We start from the raw sequence: 21726 nt of genomic DNA on the forward strand, positions 1-21726 counted from the left end.
GGTCGGCTTTAAGAAGACGAAGAAAAAAAGTCAGAGACAGAGAAACAAGACACAAAGGGGAAATATGAATAAGTACCTATCAATAATAACTTTAAATGTAAATGGACTAAATGCTCCAACCAAAAGACATAGGGTAGCTGAATGGATAATAAAATATGACCCACACATATGCTGCCTACAGGAGACCCACTTCAGAACAAAGGACCTACACAGACTGAAAGTGAAGGGATGGAAAAAATATTCCATCAATTAAAACAAGGATGCTACGGAACTGAACGACGCATTCGATCAAATGGACTTATCTGACATATATAGAACCTTTCATCCCAAAAAAGAAAAATACACATTCTTTTCAAATGCACATGGGACACTTTCAAAGACAGACCACATGATAGGACACAAAACTAGCCTCAACAAACTCAAGAAAATTTAAATCATAACAAGCATTTTCTTGGACCACAAGGGCTTGAAACCAATCTCAAGGAAAACCAATCTCAAGGAAAAAACTCAGAAACATTCAAACTCATGGAGACTGAATAGCATGCTATTAAACAATGAGTGGGTCAATCATAAGATCAAAGAAGTTTCTGGAAGCAAATGAAAATGAACACACAACAGTCCAAAACATATGGGACACAGCAAAGGCAGTCCTGAGAGGGAAGCTCATAGCAAAATAGGCCTACCTAAAAAAGATAAAATAAATAAAACCTAACCCTACATCTTCAAGAACTGGAGAAACAAGAACAAAACCCAGAGTGAGTAGAAGGAAGGAAATAATCAGGATCAGAACAGAACTGAATGACACAGAGACTAAAAGAACAATTCAAAAGGATCAAGAAATCCAGGATCAGGTTCTTTGAAAAGGTAAACAAAATCAACAAGCCTTTAAGCAGACTCATCAAGAAAGAAAGGGAGAGGACTGAAATAAATATCAGAAATGAAAGAGGAGAAATTGCAACTGATACCACAGAAATACAAAGGATTGTAAGAAATTATATGGACAATTATATGCCAAGAAATTTGAAAACCTCTATGAAATGGACAAATTTCTAGAAAAATATGACCTTCCAACACTGAATGAAGAAGAAGCAGAAAGCCTGAAAAGACCGATAACAGTTGGTGAAATTGAAGCAGTAATCAAAAAACACCCAGCACACAAAAGCCCTGCATCAAGCAGTTTCACAGAAGAATTTTACAAAACATTAAAGAACAGCTAACCCCTGTGCTTCTCAGACTATTCCAAAAATCCAAGAAAAGAGAAATCTTCCAAACTCTTTTTATGAGGCCAGCATCATCCTAATCCCAAAACCAGATAAAGACACAACCAAAAAAGAAAACAACAGGCCAATATCACTGATGAGCATAGACACTCAAATCCTCAACAAAATATTGACAAACCTCATCCAGCAATACAATACAAAGATCACCCACCACGATGAAGTAGGATTCATCCCAGGGATGCCAGGATGGTTCAATATTCAAAAATCAATAAACGTGACACATCCCATAAACAAAAGGAAAGACAAAAATCACATGATCATATCAATAGAGGGGGAAAAAGCACTTGATAAGGTACAGTATCTGTTTGATAAAAACACTCAGCAAAATGGGAGTAAAGTAGGCATACCTCAACATAATAGAGGCTATATATGGAAAACCTAAGCCACCATCATACTCAATGGGCAAAAACTAAAAGCTTTCCCACTAAGATTGGGAATAAGACAAGAGTGTCCACTCTTACCACTTCTATTCAATATAGTATTGGAAGTCCTAGCCACAGTGATCCGGCAAAAAAAAAAAAAAAAAAAAAAAAAAAAAAAAAAAGAAAAGACATCCAAATTGGAAAGAAGGAAGTAAAACTGTCATTGTTAGCAGATGACATGACAGTGTATGAAAAAAAACCCCATACTACACAAAAAAACTACTCAACCTAATGAGTGAATTTGGCAAAACAGCAGGATACAAAGTCAATATTCAGAAATCGAAGGCATTTTTGTACACCAACAATGAAATATCAGAATCAGAAATCCGAGGAAAAAAATCTCATTTGCTATAGCAACAAGAAAAATTAAATATCTAGGAATAAACTTAACCAAGGAGGTAAAAGACCTGTAAGCAGAAAACTACACAACGTGGAAGAAAAGAAATTAAGGAAGACACAAATAAATGGAAGTGTATATCGTGTTCATGGATTGGAAGAATTAACATCATTAAAATGTCCATACTACCCAAAGCAATTTATAGATTTAATGCAATCCCTATTAAAATACCAATGATGTATCTCACAGATATAGAACAAACATTTCAAAAATTGACATGGAACCATAAACGACCCCAAATAGCTGCAGCAATTTTGAGAAAGAAGAATAAAGTAGGAGGGATCACAATACCTGATCAAACTATATTACCAGGCCACTGAAATCAAAACAGTCTGGTACTGGCACAAGAACAGCCACATAGGTCAATGGAACAGAATAGAGAGCCCAGAAATAAAACTATGACTCTATGGTTAATTAATATTTGACAAAGCGGGCAGAAGCATAAAATGGAATAAAAATAGCAACTTCAACAAATGGTGTTGGGAGATCTGGACAGCTACATGCAATAAAATGAAATTTGACCACCAACTTACACCATACACAAAAATAAACTCAAGATGGATAAAGGACTTAAATATAAGTTGCGACACCATAAAAGCCCAAGATGAGAACATAGGCAGGAAACCCTCAGATATTTCATGCAGCAATGTTTTCACCAATATGTCCCCTAGAGCAAGGGACATAGAGGGAAAAATAAACACATGGGACTACATCAAAATGAAGCAAAGAAGCTTCTCTGCCCAGATAAAGAATACATCAACAAAATGAAAGGGGAACAATCTGCATGGGAAAATGTATTTGCCAATGATACCTCGGACAAGGGTCTGATCTCCAAAATATATAAGGACCTCACCCAATTCCACTCCAGGAAGACAAACAATCCAATTAAAAAATGGGAAAAGGACCTGAACAGACACTTCTCCAAGGAGGACATACACAGGGCCCAGACACATATGAAAGGATGCTCAGCATCACTAGCCATCAGAGAGATGCAAATTAAAACCACAATGACATACCACTTCACACTGGTCAGAATGGCCATCATAAATAAATCAACAAACAAGTGCTGGCAAGGTTGTGGAGGAAAGGGAACCCTAGTACACTGTTGGTGGGAATGCAGACTGGTGCAGCCACTGTGGAAAACAGTTTGGAATTTCCTCAAAAAGCTAAGAATGGAACTGCCTTTTAACCCAGCAATTCCACTGCTGAGATTATACCTTAAAAACAAGATCACACAGGTGATACCACTAACGGCCTTAATAAATAAGAAGTAATTCTTTAGGAAAAAAAAACAAACACTGAAACACCAATCCAAAAATGTACCCCAGTGTTCATAACTTCACAATTTACAATAATCAAGTACTAGAAGCAACCTAAGTGCCCATCAATAAGTGAAAGGACCAAACAAAGTATGGTACATTTACACAATGGGATACTACACAACAGAAAGAAAAGAAGGAACTCCTACCCTTTGCGGCAGCATGGATGGAACTGGAGAGCATTAGGCTAAGTGAAATAAGTCAGGTGGTGAAAAGCAAATACCATATGATCTCACCTCTAAGTGGAACCTAATCAACAAAACAAACAAGTAAGAAAAATATAACTAACAACAGTGAAAGAAAAAAACAAACTGACAGTAACCAGATGGGAAGAGTGAGGCAGGTAACAGGGAAGAGAAGGGGAAGGGTCAAATCAAGGAACATTTATAATGGACCCATGGACAAAGCCAAAGTGAGGAAGGATTAAGGGTGGGAGGTGGGGGTAGGTGGGACAGGGGAAAGCAGTGGTGGAAAATGCAGACAAATTAAAAAAAGAAAGAAAGAAAAAATAAAAAAATTAAAAAAATGTGTCCAAGGGCTGGTAAACACTAATTTAAAGTTCAATAAGAGATAATGGATTGATACATTATTTCTTCACAGCTATCATTTATATTATTTTAATAACTGCCATAACTGTCTTTGATCAGAACCACAGGCACCCCTACTATGCCAAGAGTGGAGATGTTTTGTTGGGGGCTTTACACTGCCCCTTGCCCACTCCCTGTGTGTAGTAATCTTGAGGGCTGGCCCTGCAGAGGGCAAATTTCCAGGAGCCAAAAAACGAGCCGAAAGCTCTCTTCCAGTTTTGATTCAAGTCAATTTTTTAAACCTGGGTATAGAGAATGGGAGCTCAGAATTCTCTTCTCATATCATCCTCAGGCCAAATAATCATGAAATCATAAAATTGAAAGTGTTTTTTTCCTCCTCACTAAGTCATGACTACAGTACTGCTGACAAAGGGCTGCCCCAGCCTCCTACTTCACATCATGTGTGATATCTTTCCTGACCATAGCTCATAACCAGCACCCCAAAACAACAAGAGCTGTACACTTTCACTTAATGCCACTGATCTCGAGCTCAAAAATTATACAATTCCTGATTAAATCCATTCCTCTCCTTGCAGTGGCCCTCACCTGATTGAGAACCGAAGCAAGAGAGAAAGAGAGTGCCCTTTCTTGACAGGATCTCCCCATTTCTCACCACCTGAGTGTAAAGATCACATTGTACAGAACAAGGCAGGGCTGAGGTAGGCAGCTACAGTCATCTGCCTTTGCCATGGTCAGAGTTAGTTTTCATAAGTGGACTACGAATTCCAGGATGCTAAGCAGCTCCAATGCCCGCTCCCTGCCCCAGAGTGGGGATGAGGGAACAAAACAGGATTGATTTCTAGATTACATGACCCACCTACCTCGAGGGACCTCATGGCCCCTTACTTAGGTGCTCCCTTTGTGGTTAGGTATTTCACATCTGTTGTTCCTCTTCCCAGAGGAAACATTCCTCCTAAAAGCAGAGCCTTTTGGAAGGTAGGACTCTCTCTTCTTTCTCACAAAGGTAAGTTTTATCAGAAAGCAAAGGCAGGGAGAAGTGGATCATATCGAGAGACTGTGATGTATGTCAAACGGGATAGCCACACCAGCATCCCCACTCCCATCCTTGTTCTTTGTCTGCACTTTCCATGAGCAAACTGGCACTCAGAAATGAGTTTTATGCCTCAAAAAGGAGGGAGAGTATGAAGTTAGGTAAGAACATGACTCAAGTCAGATAGACTTGGGTTTGAATCCCAGCAGAACCACCACCAAGCCAGATGACTTGTACACATTGAATAACTTCCTGAGCCTTAGTGTGTTCTCTTATAAAACAAGACTAATACCAACTATCATTCAGGATTGGTGGGATATAAAATACATAATGGAAACATAAGCCTTAACAAATGTGTTCATTCCATTCTGGCTGGTGTGGCTCAGTGGACTGAGTGCCGGTCTGAGAACCAAAGAGTTGCTGGTTCGATTCCCAGTCAGGGCACATGCCTGAGTTGTGGGCCAGGTCCCCAGTAGGGGGCACATGAGAGGCAGCCACACATTGATGTTTCTCTCCCTTTATTTCTCCCACCCTTCCCCTTTCTCTAAAAATAAATTTAAAAAATAAAGTTTATAAAGTTAAAAAAAAATGTGTCCATTCTTTCTTTAGTGTCAATCATTATGTGTCTGGTACTAAATGAAAGGCACTGTCTCACGTGAAGGCTTATCAGGCATCAGTGAGAAAGTAAAGGAGCAATTGGGAAAAATGGGGTTAAAGTTGAGGTGGCTGCCATGCCTGCTTCATTGCAAAAACACACAAAACAACAGCCCCCCTCATGAGCCTGCAACCAGGGCTGGCATTGCCTGTGAGGCTGTAGCAGAGAGACAGCAGGAGGGATGGGCTGGGTTAGGGCTGTGGGTGGCTCTAGGATGTCCTCCCTAAGTGAGGAGGTGCTGAGCCACAGGACAGCCAAAAGGCAAGAGCATCAAAGTGATGGATGGCTCTGGTCTAACACATTATCCCAGGTACCATAATATTGGGAACCGTCCCATCTGGTTTCAGGGACTGTAGCCTCGCTGACAGGAGAGAGGGCCCCAAGGCTGGAGCTGAGCAAGGAGGGCTTGGGAAAATAGGCCTCTGTGGAGACAAAACCTGTCCCCCTGGCATCCTCATTGCCTCTCTCACATCACTCTGCTCGGCCCCGGAGGATGGCTGGTTAGTCAATGACGGATAAGACCCCTCGATGGCAGGGGCAACCTAAGACAGGCATAGTCGCATGGGGACCACCAGGGAAGGACTTGGGGGTCACAGAGAAGGGGCAAAAGACCCTCACTCCTTTCTCATTCTATCTGAAAGAAGTTTCCTTATCTTTTGGATGATCTCCCCGCCCCCCACCTGACTCAGGCTTGAAACAATGCTAGAGGCAGGTATAGCCCTAAACTGGATCAGGTGGTTCCCAGGGACAATTAGGCCTGGAAAAGGAATGCAGTAAATCCTATGACACCTGCTTTGCTAAGAATGCCCTCGAGTTAATGAGTACTGGTGTCTGGGGTCTGAGCAAAGGATGAGTTTATCTTCCCAGGTTTCAGGGCCAAATCGGTGCCACTCTGTTTACCTGACCCTGACTCAGAAAGACTCTTGTAATCCCTCTACTGTTATCCTTGAACCATATCTCCTTCCTTTAATCATTACTGTTTAACCTTGACTGATGAGTTTTATGCATATACTATATATCCCTATATGAGCTAAACTCAATAAAAGCCAATTCAAGAGAACAGCTTGGGGCATTCTCCACCAGAGAGAATCGCCACCCTCTCTCCTGACAGGCAAATCATGTCTGGTACAGTTTATTTCTTCACCTGCAGTGACCAGGGAGACTCTGTGGGATGGAGCCTCCCTTACCATAACTCCAACTCTCAGCAGACAGGGAGTCCAAATGGCCCTCTCCCATCTTTTGTGCCCTAACAGCTTGGAGAGGCAACCAGAAGGCAACCACCATTCTACTCTTTGTTTCAATGAATTTGACTACCTCCCATAAGTGAACTCATATAATATTTGTCCTTTTGTGACTGACTCATTTCACATAGCGCACTGTCTTCAAGGTTCATCTATGTTGTAGTATCCTTTAAAGCTGAATAATATTCCATTGTATGTAGGTATACATCACATTTTTTTGTCCATTCATCCATCAGTGGACACTAGGGTTGCTTCCACCTTTTGGCTATTATGAATAATGCTGCTGTGAACATGGGTATAGGAATACCTTTTCACATCCCACCTTTTAATTCTTTTCGGATATATACCCAGAAGTGGGATTATTGAATCATATGGTGATTCTATGTTTAGTTTTTTAAGAACCACTACACTGTTTTCCACAGTGGCTGTACCATTTTATATTCTCACCAATAGTGCACAAAGATCATGCGAGGCTTTATCCCACAGGCTGAGTTTAACCTGCCTGCATTCACCAGGTTCCTGTCACTGCTGACCCAATCTTTCTGGCCCCTGCCAGGCCTCTCGATTTCAGCATACATTTGCAGCTCCCCTAGAGATGTGGTATGCTCCCACTACTTTCCAGTCCTCCAGCAGTTTCCTTTGGTTCTTGGCAGCCCCTCACCTTTTGCACCCACAGGGTGCATAATGTGCCTGGGGCTGGTGTTCTCTTTGGGTGAGGGATGGGGCTTTGCACAATGCTAAGCATGACACCCACATTGAGTACCCACATGTAGGATCAGAGCCAGCCCTGGTTAAAGCTGTGATGTGGAAACCCAGCTTTGTCATCCTCACTACTCCAGCAGTACCCAACCCTCTGTGCCACACTGATTCTCTTCCCAGTTGTCCCTTCGCTCCCTTATTCATAGGAGTCTTATTTTTCCCCTGCAACTGATCACATTTGACAACATAACTGGACAGCAGTATTTCATCTTGAAGGTGAAGATTTTGAGGATCCATTTGGAATACTCCCAAGGACATTAAAATAAAATTTTGGGGGTGGAAGCTCAGTACAGAAACTCTCTTATATCACTCCACCATTAAGATACATGGTTAAGGCCTCTCTGACAGGCTCTTCATACAAATTAGAAAACAGTGCCTTTGTTGGCACAGGTATGCACCTCAGCTAAAAGGCTACATATTGTGCAAATTAGAGACTAAATATTGTGCCAATGATGCAAAGGCACTTTCTCTGGGAACATTCAGCCTTGCTGGTGCATGGCTTGGTGACCAGGTGCCATCTCTTCCTCCAGATCCTGGAAGGCACACAGCTTTGTGAGCAGAGAGGCCACTATTTTTAGCTCCCACTCAACTGCAGTGAAAACCACTGGGGTGGCTTTGGGCTGTTGATGGTTCTCATGTCATTCCTTCCTGTAATCACCACCTTGTAGACGAGGCATTTACAGACCGTGCCGGCAGAATGATTTTTTCTGAAGACCATAAAATGAGGGTCTACTTACCATTCACTTATTGATACAAGAACAGACAAATGTCTCCTTGTATTAGGCAGACAGGCAGCCCAGGAGCCATGGGCTATCAACACAATATGCCCCATCAGACACCAAGCTATAGCCCTTGTTCTCTCACCCGGCTCCATACACACATGCACACACACATACAACCACACACAGCACCTCACCTGAGCCACCTCTTCAAAGTCATCATGTCTCTTCTGCAGGGCTCGGGCTCGGTGCAGGGACTTCCCAACCCCTGTGTGTTTGCTAAGAAAGGCCTCACCATGGTTTTCAATCCAATCCAACACCTGGTCAGAGGAGGAAGACAGAAACAATGACTTTTTGGCAGAGGGAATGCTATGTGACAACATATGTGACCACTCAAGTCCTAGAGTCCCCATCCCAATCAGAAAGCAGGAAGTAGTCCAGGTGGAAATGTTCACTCACTGGATACAGAGGGTTTCATTACTGCCACCTGGCAACAAAACAGTCTCATCATTAACTAAATTTTGCTCATCCTTTTTCGTCTCCAGAAAACCCCCTTAGTATGTTTTCAGTTTTCACAATCATTTAATTAGTCCATTTTTTTAAACCAAGCTATGCAGACCATCAGGCCCAGTTTAACCCCCTTACTACCTTTATTCCAACCACATAAATGAGGCACTATCAGGTCAGAGCAGTTCCTTGGCCCTCACTCTACTGTAAAAATGATCACAGCAGTGGCAGCCAGTTATGGGCATACTGCCTCATTGTGCTCCTGGGACTATAATCTTGGACATCAAGTCCAGCGTAGTCAGTCTGCAGCTGGAGCTATGCTTAAGATAGCTGATCACCAGGCCAACTTCCCTCTCTGCCTTCTCTCCACCTCTCTTCCCCAATCAACACCTACCAACCAACCAAATAAAGTAAGGTCTTTGCATCTTTAAGGCCTTTAGTATCTGATTCTCTTGGGAAGAAGTGGCAACTCCATGTTCTTCCAGGCTTAAAACCTGGTGATTTGGCCTCACTGGTGTTTAGGGAAGCTGAAATAGAGGTTGCTGGAGCAGTAGAGACATGAGTGAGGGGATACTGAGATAGTGAGAAAATATGTTGTCTTGAAGGGCATTTGACAGAAGGAGTGGAGAGTCTTAGTAAAAACCTTGAAATGTAGGGAGAACCAAAGTCTTTAACATCCTTTTTACATTTGCTCAGGTAGCCTAACAGAAATGTGGGAGAAAGGAAGTTGTTAATTTTCTGGCCTGAGAGGAGTTGGTGCTCAACAAATCAGGTGGCCACGACTGAATCAGAATAGTGCAGACACACCTGTTACAAATCCTGCCAAGACAACTGACTCCATTCTACCACTACTATACTAAACTTTAACTGAAAATTTGATTAATGATGCCTTCTCAGGTCTTAGAAGGACTCTTGGGAAAATGATTTAACTGAACTAGGTCCTGTTTAAAAGGGTGCTTTAATCCATTTATCTGTTTCTTCTAAAGACTGCCCTGTGGCAAGCAGATAGATAAAAATCATACCATGGTCGGCAAGCAAGGGAGTTCTAGCTTTACAGAATCCAGCCTTTGGCTTCAATTCCTCTGACATTTGAGATAAATTAATTAAAGTGTCTGTAATGGTGCACAGGATAGAAGCCTTCAAAGTCTTCAGTGACAGTGTTATAAAGCCCACAACAAGATGGTATTAGTCAGAAAAATGTACATATGACTATATTAACATGGTTTAACAAACAGCCACTTAACAAAGCCAAGAGGTCAGGCAATTGTCCGTTAAAATGACTTTTTAAAGAAAAGACTATCTAAATATTGAGTGTAAAGATTTTAAACAGTTTATATAACCAGTTCTGGCAATATATATGCATATTTTTTAAGTTTGGAAGCATGTCGATAAAAAGAAATTGAAGTAGTAAATGAACTGTATTTCTTTTGCAAACACTGAAAGGCAGCATTGAAAGGACCTCTAAATGTTCCTTTCTTAGAATAAAGAAGAGCCTATGTTTCCTTAGAAGTATGCATGGTGAAATTTCAACCACAACAACAACATCAGGAGAGTGCATTTTTACTTGACTTGCCACAATTCGATCCCACAATTCTTTATTATAAATGGGATGATGACTATCAAGCATGCAAGATCAAAGATAAATAGTTCTAGCCACAAAGTTTCCCATATATTGTATAACATGGGTAGCGCAGCTTTATAATTTTTATGCATATTTAAATTTTTATTAATCCCCTTGTGAGAATGAATTGAAGCTTGGGGGTAATTTTTATATACAAAAGAGCTGTCTTGCAGCCTTTTATGAATGCTTTCGAATTTATGTCAAATTTTCAGATTACAATTTTTTTTTAAATTTAGTTTTGAACAGTTAAGTGTGATCTGCTTATCTAGCATTGTTTTCAGAAATTTTATTTAATTCATTTCATTTTTTATCTCTAGGTCTAATAAAATTGGTTATTTTAAAAGCAAATTGGTTAAAGAAAAACGCTTTTCATCCACTATGACTTGTAAACTAATCATAGTTTACAAATGGTTAGCTTTTATATTCCCTGGGGATAATTTCACAACTTTTAAACTTTTAAGTGAAACAAGCCAGTCAGAGAAAGACAAATACCATATGATTTCACTTATATGTGGAATCTAATGAACAAACTGAACTAACAACAAAATAGAGACAGACTCATAGATAAAGAGCAGGCTGACAGCTCTGGAGGGTAGGTTTAGGGTGTGGAAGGATCGAGCAAAAAGGAAAAAGGACTCATGGACATGGGCAGCAGTGTGGTGATGCAGGGGAACGGGAGATATAAGAAGGATAAATGGTAATGGGAAAAAATACAGTAAAAAAGAAGTAAAAAAATAATTTAAAAAAAGCAAGCTGTTTCCTGTTTAAGTTCTTTTGCTTGCTTTAAAATGTTGATTTATTTTTAGTTAGTGACAGTTAATTAGCTCTACCTTAACCACTTAAAAATCTATTTACTTCACATCTGAGGTGCTTTTACTAAGTTTAAACATAACTTTGATTCCTCTGTGACGTTACATTGCCTCCATTTAGTCAAACTTCTGCCTAGAACTGAAGCTGTGGGAGAAACCTGTGCAACCTCAAAGAGGATTCAGGGACTGCATGGAAAGCAATCTAATAGATGAAAAAGCAAATGATGTAGGAAGAGAACAAAATTACCTTAGTAATACAGAGAGACCAAAAAAGTACCTGAGGCTAAATACACATAATCAATGAGCTATTATTTAAAATGCTGATTTCTGACTACTTTGTATCATATAGTTCATTTAGAGCCTGCATGGCTTGGTCCATACATTTAGACCCCATGCTCTCTTAACACTGATTCTATGTCTCTCAAGCCTGGGAATACAATCCAGCTTCCCACATAGAGTAGCCAGCAGAGGAATGTGCCTCTGAGCAGACACCAGCAGTGCCTGACAATTACAGTACATGCCATAAATTAATGTGCAGCATTGGAAGCCTGGATATCCCTCAGTTTCTGGTGAGTCCCACACTCTGAACATCACTGGTTAAAGAATAAATTGCATTTCTAGCCAAACCCTAGACCCTACCAAAGTGTATGTACCTATGAAGGTGCCTCTTATTAGGTACCCTTGCTTAATTTCTCTCATCTACAATATTTTAAAAATATTCAATTATCAATTATAGTCAGGATAGTACACAATGACAGTTCATTATACCTATTAATGGCTTTGAATTGGTATTTAAGTGTTCTCAACATAGAAGGTTTTATCTTTTTGTTGGCGTGTGTGAAGGATCTTCAGGAAGCAGAGAAACACATGTGGGGTATGAATGTTCACATACTCAAACAGATATTTATTAGTCTTATTGTGCCAAAGTGCTGGGCACAAGGACAGCCGATACATTATTGAAACAAAGCAGGTATTGGCCCTGACTCTGGAAACTTGGGTTATATGAGTAATAAGCTCTAGACCCAAAATCACACAATTCATCATTAATTGCAATGGTGAAAAGTGTCAACAGTCAAGTGCTCCTAGTTAATGGGTCAGGGAAGGCCTTTCTGAAGAAGTAAGGTTTAGATGAGGTGTGAGAGGGAATAAGACTTAAGTTAGGAATTAGAAACATCAGCATGGCTGAGTAGGAGGTGAGGAGGAAATGGGACCAGAGAAGGCAGGAACCAGATGCTGCTAAGCCCTGGTGTGCTGAGTCAGAGTCCAATGTTCATCCTAAGAATCACTAAAGGGTTGCAAGGAGAAGAAAGATAGCATATGGTCTGCATTTAAAAATTGTGGTCCTGACTGCTTTGTGGAGAATTAGTTGGAGGACAGAAAGCATAGAGATGGGAAAACAGGAGGTTACTGCAGAAATCCTGACAAGAGACAATGTTGGCTTAAGGCCAATGGGAGTATCTGTGGAGAAACAGGTTTGAGTAATGTTTAGGGGAAAGATGGCCAGGATATGGTGATTGGTTATGAAGGTGGTAGAGAGGCAGGTGGAAGGTTGGCCCCAGGGGCATGGCTCGAATAACTGCATGGAAGGAGGACCTGGTCACTGCAGAAGCATGTAAGTCACAAGGGACAGCGCAGAGATGACAGACTTTTCTTAAGTTTTCTTTCAATTTTCATATTCATGCTCCGGTTTTCAAAAATGACAGCTGTGCCTCTGAGCTTGAGGGGAAAGTAGCACCCAATGATAATTGTCCATCTGCTTCTGGCAAAATGTGCCTTTGGTTTAAAATAAATATTTCTATACACTATGGTTTAAAAATAAATTATATATTGTTAATATAGCTAGATCCTAATAATTCAAAAATTAGAGACAACAAATCTACTTGAGGAACACAAACTTAGGCTTAAATGAACTAACCCATGCATTCTTGAAAGGGCATTTCACTGGGATATAGTTTTTGAGGAGCTTCTTAACCCGACATGCAGAGTCCTCTGTGGCTGGCCCCACCCTGCTTTTCTCCCCACTTCCAGTAAGTTTCTGCCTCACCTCTAAACACCCCAAAAGCTGCATCACATCTCCTAAGTTTTGCTGTCACTATGTTTAACTTTACTTGAAATGTCCATATCTTTTTTTCCTCCCCATTCCAGGCCCTTTCCTACTCATCTTTTAAGCACCATCTCACAATCACTAGTTTGGGAAGCCTTTTTCTCTTTAATAACCTGCCCAGACTGGGGTGGTATCACTCTTCTCTGATTCTGTTCAAACCACAGTTATTGCCCATGGACCTGTCTCTCCCCCTAGGCTCCAACCTCCTTGTGACTTCCAGGCACAACATGGTTCTAGACACAGAGGGCTTTGCTTAAAACATGTTGAACTCCACTCAACTCAAATTTGTTGCCCCAACACACATCTTCGGGGTGAATGTCTCCATTGTCACACTCCTATTATAACTCTATCTTAACATCTCTCCCAGTCTACAGAGTTCTTTCTGTATATCTCTGCCTTCTCCACTGTCCCACTTGGCAGGTAGTTAGTTCCTGATGGTGTGTGGCAAGGGTTCCCAACCTTCAGGCCACAGACAGGTACCAGTCTGGGTCTTTTAGGAACCGGGCTGCAAGCAGGAGGTCAGCTTGAATGTAATGTACTTGAATCATCCCCAAACCATGCCCCCACCATATCTGTGAAAAAAACTGTCTTCCATGAAACCAGTCCCTTGTGCCAAAAAGGCTGGGGACTGCTGGTGTATGGGGTTCTCACATTGTATACTGCCCTTTCATCCTGTCCTCGCCCCACTCCAGCAGTCCTGCCAGCATCACACATGCAGGAGACACTTACAGTCCATTTATAGCCATGAATTGTCAAGTGCAAATACGGCTGAAGTTCCTGCCCCACTGTTTTGGGAGAAGTGCCACCCTATTCAGCAAGAGGTCTGACCTTCACACCGTCACCAGGGACACCAGCCCAGGTAAGCCTAGGACTCCTGGCCACTACAGCACACAGACAGTCTTGTAAACAACTTGTAAAGCTCTGCCTCCTTTCTTGTGCCATATCTTTTACCCAGAAATTACTCCTTTCCCAGAACATCCTTTTTCCAAGAGAGATACTCCTCCTAAACTTGATTTGGGAGCCAATTTAACAATTCCCTAATCTTCCCCTTTCTTCATCATCTAACTGTGTTTATTTCAACCAGCACACAATCAAGACAATGCTTTTCAGGGGAAGAGACAGCTCTTTCTAGCTACTAAGGAGAAGAGAAAAAGTTCTTTTGAAGAGGACTATTGATTATTTCCTGAACAGTGACCATGAATGCAACTGAGTTAATGGGAGAAAAATCAAGGGATCTAGCTGCCTTCTATCCCAGGACTCTGAGTTTTTAAAAAATTTTTCTGACTTGACAGAATCTTAGTTTTAGAGGAGATCCAAGCATCAACTAGCCCACAGCAGGGGGTCCCTGCACTTAGAGACAACCAACCTTTAAAACGAAGTTTTCCTTGGTATCTAAGCTCTACTTACATATAAAAGCATCTTAGGTTCCTAAAGCATCATGAAAATGTGACATTATCATGATCATCCTAACTTAAAGACACTATCCTTGGGGTCTCATTCCAGCCCTGCCCCTACTCATTTGTGACCCAGTTATGACCCAGCTGGGTGTGTGCCTTTTCCTCTCTGGACCTCACTGCCTCGAATGAGGATGCTGTATCAGAGCATCTCCCTTAATCTCTTTCCAACTCAAGTGTTTCATGATTTTATTGTATTGTGGGTACAGCACCTCCCCTCTTTGGAAGAAGAGACTATGGAGGGTTTGTTCTTTGTCAAAGAAAATGAGTTTCAGAGAGGTTAGTTAACTTGCTTTAGCTTACACAGCTCTCAAACAGTGGGGTCAGGATTCAAACCCAAGTGGTTCTGGCAGCAATGCTACAATATAATACTCAGACCCCACTCAAGTTTTGCCATCTGTCCCAACAGTGATTTTCAGAGCAAAAGAATGCCATCCAGAAGCACATGTTGTGTTTAGTTGTCCCTTTAACCTAGAGTAGTTCTTTAGGCTTCCCTTGACTTTCCTGCCTTTGACACTTTCAACAGTTACAGGGCCATTATTTTATATAATGTCCCTCAGTTTGGGCTTGTCTGATGCTTTCCCATGATTAGAATCAAGAATATCACAGAAATGATTCTTGTTCCTCCTACTGCATTCTATCAGATGGGATACATTTTCAATTTGTCCCATTACCTGTGATATTAACTTTGATCATTTGATTAAGTTGCTGTCTTCCAGCCTTCTTCATTGCAAAAGTCATTCTAATTCCCTCTGTCATTAAGAAGTATTTGGGAAAGGTACTTTGAGACCATGTAGGTGGTAGATTCTGAGATATGACACAAAGGACATTTAACAACTGTTGGGAGTGCCACCAGCAGACAGAGAGACCTCAGTTGTCAATCCCCTTTGCGGATTATTACCTTTGGCTAAAGACAGCAGCTTCTCCGAAAGCTACAACTCTTCCATGGTTGGCTTGTGTCTCTTGATGAATTCCCGTACAGAAAAGCCTAGCTGTCTTTCCCTATCCTGGGACAGCTCTGACTAGTCACTCAGTCTTCAAAATGATCAATAGATGGCTGAGAATTCCCTTGAGATGATACTGTAGCTCAACTTTACCATCTATCTAATCCTCTTCTTCCTTTCCCTTCCTCAAATAAAAAAAGGATATTATTCAAAATATATGCTACAAAGTGTCAACTATGCTGAGTTAACATAATTAATGATTGTGAAAAACAAATGAGAATGGGTAGTCTCTGTTTTAGGAAAGTTTGTGTAAGATAAATAACCGCAGAGGGCATTTTTAATGACAAAACGGATGGAAAAGAGTGTTTGGACATAAATATGACTGTGTAGGTCTAACTGGCCAGGCAGTTAGAGCCTGAATCTCAGATGTCAGAGGCTATACAACCTTGGGCAAGTACCGTCTTTTGGGATCAAGTAATCCACCAGGATCTTTTCAGCAATTACAGCTATTGCTCAGTACTGTCCCATTTAAAACCAGGAAAACAACAGTATTGAAAATTATTCCACTAGTAGTACTATGGCAGGTGTGCCCTATTCCTGCCTTTCTGCAGCTTAATGAACCCAAGTGCCAGAGTGATCCTTAGAGATTTATTTCCACTGTCCCCAAGCCCAGCAGGGAAGGGAAAGCTAAGTACACCTGTTGGTACTCAAGGGAGCACTACCACAGAAACGATGTGTTAGGCCAATTCTGCCTGCCAATGTTTGCTTAAATGAAATCTCATTTTCACTGGCCTCCATCTTTGGTTTTCATTTCGCTGCTTTTACTCTGCTTTGGTCCCTTAAAGGGCAAATGGTTTCTGCTTGAGCAAAGACCACCCACACCCTGAAATGGCAATAGGGCAAGGAGTCAGACAGGCACTGTCTCTTTTCCTTCTGTTTCCCCCCTCACCTCCCTCTTCTCTCTCTCCTCCTATCTCATGTGTGTCTGTTTCTCTGCTTTCTTTAAATTTCTCTCTCCCTTTCTTTCTCTTCGCCTGTTGTCTGTCTGTCTCTCTCTCTCCTTCTCCCTCCTTGTTTCAGGGTGTATGTGTCTGTCTGTCAGTCATTCTTCCCTCTATGTTATGCATGTGTGCTTCCTGTCTTTCTTCCAGTTTGCCTTCTCTGTCTCCCTTGCTCCTTTCTCATGTGGCTTTTCGGTAGTACACCTAGACTGGGAGCTAGGAGACCTAGCTTCTGGTCCTAGCACTATCATTAACTGGCTGTGTGGTTATGGCCAAGTTACTTTACATCTCTGGGCCTCAATTTCCTCAACCATAGAAGAGGTTAGACTGGATGCTCTTCCGGGTCCTGACAGCTCTGAGATATTAGCACTAAATGAAATGGAACTCAGCAGACCCATGAAACAGTTGCTGTTGTAGAGAAGAGGAGAATCATGCTGAGTGTCCCAACAGCACAGGCACCAGGGGGCGCCCAAGCACCACTCAAAGAGGATGTGACCAACAACCTAAATGACACTAATGGATGATTTACTACAGGCTAGGAAGGCACTGCGCTCAGCACTGTACTTGCATGTCATTCAGTCTGATGAGATAGATACTATGATTGTTCCTACTTTAGAGGTGAAGAAATTGAAGCACCAAGGGTAAATCAACTTGCTCAAGATCACACAGCCAAGATCTGTCAGAGCGGGATTGAAACCCAGGCTGTCTGCCTCCTGAGCCCGTTCTTGCTGAATAACTAATAATCTGTGATTCTGTATGGCCCCAGCCTCTGATTCTTGCTCACAAGCTTCCCATGTAGGCTGCTGGGATAACATCTCTGGAACCCAAATGTGCTCAGGAGTTTTAGATCCAGACTATACTGGTTCAGTCAATTCTCTCAAGACACCAACTCTGACTTTTCATGTCTCTGCCTAAACTATTCCATCAATACTCTATTGCCCTGCACATTGACTGGCATGCTTTCGTAGAACTTTTCTTTACATTTGCAAATGTGTATGTCCTATGCCATTCTAACTACCCAGGCATCGTGCCAGAAGCTAGAGAAGTACTGGGCCAACTGCAGAGACTCAAGCTTGCTGAGTAACTGATGAGCACCGGGACACCATGTGAACACTAAGAATATGTTTCTGTGTCCTCTGTCTCTGGGCTGTAAATATCTAGAATCCTCAAAGTTTTCACATCACAATTCCTGCAGGCAGACTCCAGTTACTCACTGGCAACTACTGAATGTGTTTGAAGGGAGGGTTAAATGATGTTCATTTCACAGAAGCAGGAGCTGGGGTACTCCAATGATAATTTTGGCTAATGTAAGCAAAAGTAAAGAGAATCCCAGCTTCATACCAGACACAGCTAAGAGCTGTAAGGGCATAGGAAATAAGAAGCCATGGTTCCTACTCTTAAGAAAATACTGGAATAGAAGAGATAAAACATGCAGAATCAATAAGTATAAAAAATAAGAATATAAACAAGAATATAAAATATACTAAAAAGGATAAATATATATAATTTTTGGGGAGTAAGGAAATGAAAGTCCAAGTCCTTCGCTTTAACCATTTTAACCATTGAGTGCATATGTCCAGCACCCATCCGAAACACCAGCTCAGACACCAGTTGGGCACTAATGGTTGTCTGGATGTCATGTAAGCATTTGAAATTATCACCAGGTTTTGTAACCCTTCTTTTTCACTTTTTTTTTTTTTTTTTTTTTTTGTGAATCTGTCCCATTGTCAGATATGTGGTGCAACAGAGAGTGGGTGGGACAATGGGTGAATGAAGTCATATTCACATAACCTGAAAAAGACAATGGAATTAACCATCCTGGAGAATTCAGTCTCATGGGAATCCAAACCCCCATCACATCCACCTCATAATTTTCTGCTTGCTTTTCCTCAGTGCCAACAATTTAATTTGTACAGCAGAGATAAATTAATGGGGTTTCATTTCCAGAAATCCTCCCATTTTTAAGAGTATGATATAGAATAGCCACAGATGTAATTTTATTACACTTCTTCCTAGCTTTAGTGTAGATGTCATAGTGGCTACGGGATAGACTAACAATTCCCAGATAGTCCAAGTCTGGATGTTTCCCTCCCATTGGGGAGGCCTTTTGCTTGCCCTCCTTGCAGTTCTTCTGCCCCTTCCAGCACCCATCCTAATACAACAGCCATGAAAACAGAAGGAGGGCAATGAGCACATCAAGAAAGTTGCACAATCCATAGACCTGATAATTTCCAAGAGCCACTCAGAGTTCACAGAATAGTATCGCCCACTCTGTGTGCCTTTGGAGGCCGGCACTTCCCTCTGCCTCATTCACAGACAGACTACATGCCCTCCTGTGCTCAGGGATGATGTATTTCTCTGGACAGCTCCAGATGGCAGAAGCAGGCAACAGACTCACTTGCTTCTCCATTCCCAGCAGGCCCCGCAAGAGTTTCCAAGTTGGGGATGCACTTCAGCAGTGCCATCTGTCCTGAGGCTGAGGCATTGCCTCTAATGACTCAATCAATGCCCCAGTTAAAGAAGGGGGACTGCAAGGAAGTTAGGGTAGCCCAGGGACAGGGGACACTCCGGGAAGCCTGTTTACTCCTGGGACTCGCTGCACAGCAACCCTGTGCCCAGAGGGTGTCACAGCCAGTGATAGGAAGCCTTGCTCTCTTCCCATCCTGCCTCTTTCCCACCACCAGGGCCCCTCCCAAAAACAGCTGTGAAAAGAATCAGCACTCCGAAGACATGTTCAGCTGGCTCTCAATTTTCCATGTACAGGGTGGGGAAAAAGTAAGTTTACAGTTGCTCATATGGAAAATAATAAGGAAAATACTAAAATAATTAGTAAATAATAATAATACAAGAATAAACTCTGTATTTTGTGGACTCACAAAGGTAGACTTGTGCCCCACCCTGTATATTTTGATGCACTTTTGGATTACACCTGGTCAATATCACAGAAGGGATGGAAGGAGAGTGAAACATCATTATATATGTATAATTTTGAAATTATGTGGTGGTTACAGAAAAGTGTAATAACATGAGTGCCCTTACCCCTGTCTCTCACAGTGAACTAGCAGGGAGGTGATGCAAAGCCTCCACCTCAGTCCTCAGCTCCCAACCAGCTCGCCCTCCTCTAATATAGCAGTCCTCAGAGCAAAGCCCCCGAAAATCCCCAGGGAGACAGATAAAGTATGAGAGAAAAAGAATGGGTTATTTCATCCAGTAGGGCATTTGTGGCAAGACTGCCCTTTAAAATTAAAAAAACACAACCATATCTTTATTATTTGTGGTTTAAAAAAAGCCACCACTGGTATAATAATGCAAAAAAGACAGATTAAGCCTGAAATAACCTCGAATTACGGGACATACAGTCATTAACAACCAATGTTTTAGATCAGGTTTCCCAAGTCCAGTCTCACCAAAGAATCCTCTAAAGGCCCTATATCTCACCCCAAACCCCTACTTTAACAGGCCACCTGCATCCATGATAAAGAAATAAAGTTGTTTTATATGGGGTCCAACCTAGACAGTGCCCAGATAACTCCTAGGCCGGTGAATTGTCCAGAAAGCTCATGAGTGAGGGTCAAGCTCTCCTTAAAGGAAACTGTATCATATGACCGCAAGGCATTGCTATTTTTCAGGCTGAGTCTCCCTTCTCAAAGCCACAGGGCGAGAAGGCCCCTTCTATAAAGCTGCTTGGGTAAGAAGGATGCAATTAACAAGTCCAGATGGTTTTACTCGGCGGGGAGGACGGAGATGTGGGGCTGAATTGCCCTCTTCTCCTCATAAATCAGGTGATCCCAGGCCTGATCAGCCAGATCAGAGACTCAGCCATCTGCCTGGCTGGGATGGATGCTAGGTGGAGGGGCTTGTTACCTGCTGAACGTCCTGCTGGAAAACGCAGAGCTGCAGCCGCTGGTGGAGCCGCACCTTGCGGTGCTGCCAGATGCTCTCAAGTCGCCGCTGATGGTGCAGCACCTCATGCACCACATCCAGTACCTGGTGCACTGCCTTGGAGTAGTTGGCTGTGGCCGTGAGGGACTCAGAGTTCCCAGGACTCAGGGGACGCTGAAGCACATCCAGCAGGGCTTTGCCATCCTGGCTGACCTGCAGGAAGGGAAGAGGGTCACGCCAAGGGAGTGGAGTGGCAGACAGGGCACAGAAAGGATAGGATCGTCTGCTTGGGGCCCTACACTAAGACTAAGGATCTCGGTCCTAACCAGACCCATGACAACCAAGGAATGGGCCAGCCAGAGCTGCCATGATACCCAGCCTATAGCCCACGGGAAGCAAGAGGACCCCGGAATCCTGGGGCAGAGGAGCTCAGGGGTAGCGCCCAGGTGTCTCTGACACTCTTGAGTCAGTCTCTCTCCCCTTGAATTTTAGCTCCATGAGGGCAGGGACTGCCTGTCTCCTCAACATCTGGAACAGTGCCTGGCACATAGTACTTGATAGATATTTTGATTGACTCACTGACAGGTCAGGCAGCAGAACTTCTCTTCTTCACCTTCCTCTACATGGCTCCAAATTTCTAGATGTGTGATCAGAGACAAGTTGCCTAACAGCTTAGGGCCTCAGTTTCCTTGCGTGAGGAACTTGTACAGGTAGTAATGGTACATACCTCTGAGTTGTGGTGAGGATTAAATGAGTTAATACACGCAGGGAACTTAAACTAGGGCCCAGCACATTGGATTGGCTACCAATTCTATCTTCAACATCATCATCATAATCATTATCATCATCACCATTTCTCTTTCCTGTCTTCTTTATTTCCTTGTCATTTTCTTCTATATTGATTCTTCTTGTGCTCTCCTTCTAGACAACTCCCTTTTTTTCATCCTGAAAGTGGTGCTATCCCCATCTTTTCAGAATATGCAGAGCGAAGGAAGGGCCCTAAGGTTGAGGGCACACCATCCAAGCTCCTGGGT

The 21726-nt window shown here is 42.3% G+C and overlaps 1 protein-coding gene across 3 annotated transcripts in view; it reads right to left on the reverse strand.

The window, feature by feature from the left end:
- Positions 1 to 21726, reverse strand: part of KALRN (kalirin RhoGEF kinase) — a 721333-nt gene that overhangs the window by 370681 nt on the left and 328926 nt on the right. For all 3 annotated transcript variants that reach the window (XM_054575198.1, XM_054575190.1, XM_054575189.1), the window contains exons 9-10: positions 20675 to 20905; positions 8568 to 8690 (exon numbers count right to left, since the gene is read on the reverse strand). In XM_054575198.1, the coding sequence (XP_054431173.1) occupies positions 8568 to 8690; positions 20675 to 20905 (354 nt within the window). The remainder of the gene's footprint in view (positions 1 to 8567; positions 8691 to 20674; positions 20906 to 21726) is intronic.

This window comes from Pteronotus mesoamericanus, unplaced genomic scaffold (genome assembly GCF_021234165.1).
Source record: "Pteronotus mesoamericanus isolate MK-2021 breed Mesoamerican mustached bat unplaced genomic scaffold, CSHL_Meso_final contig_27, whole genome shotgun sequence".
Classification (NCBI taxonomy): Eukaryota; Metazoa; Chordata; class Mammalia; order Chiroptera; family Mormoopidae; genus Pteronotus; species Pteronotus mesoamericanus.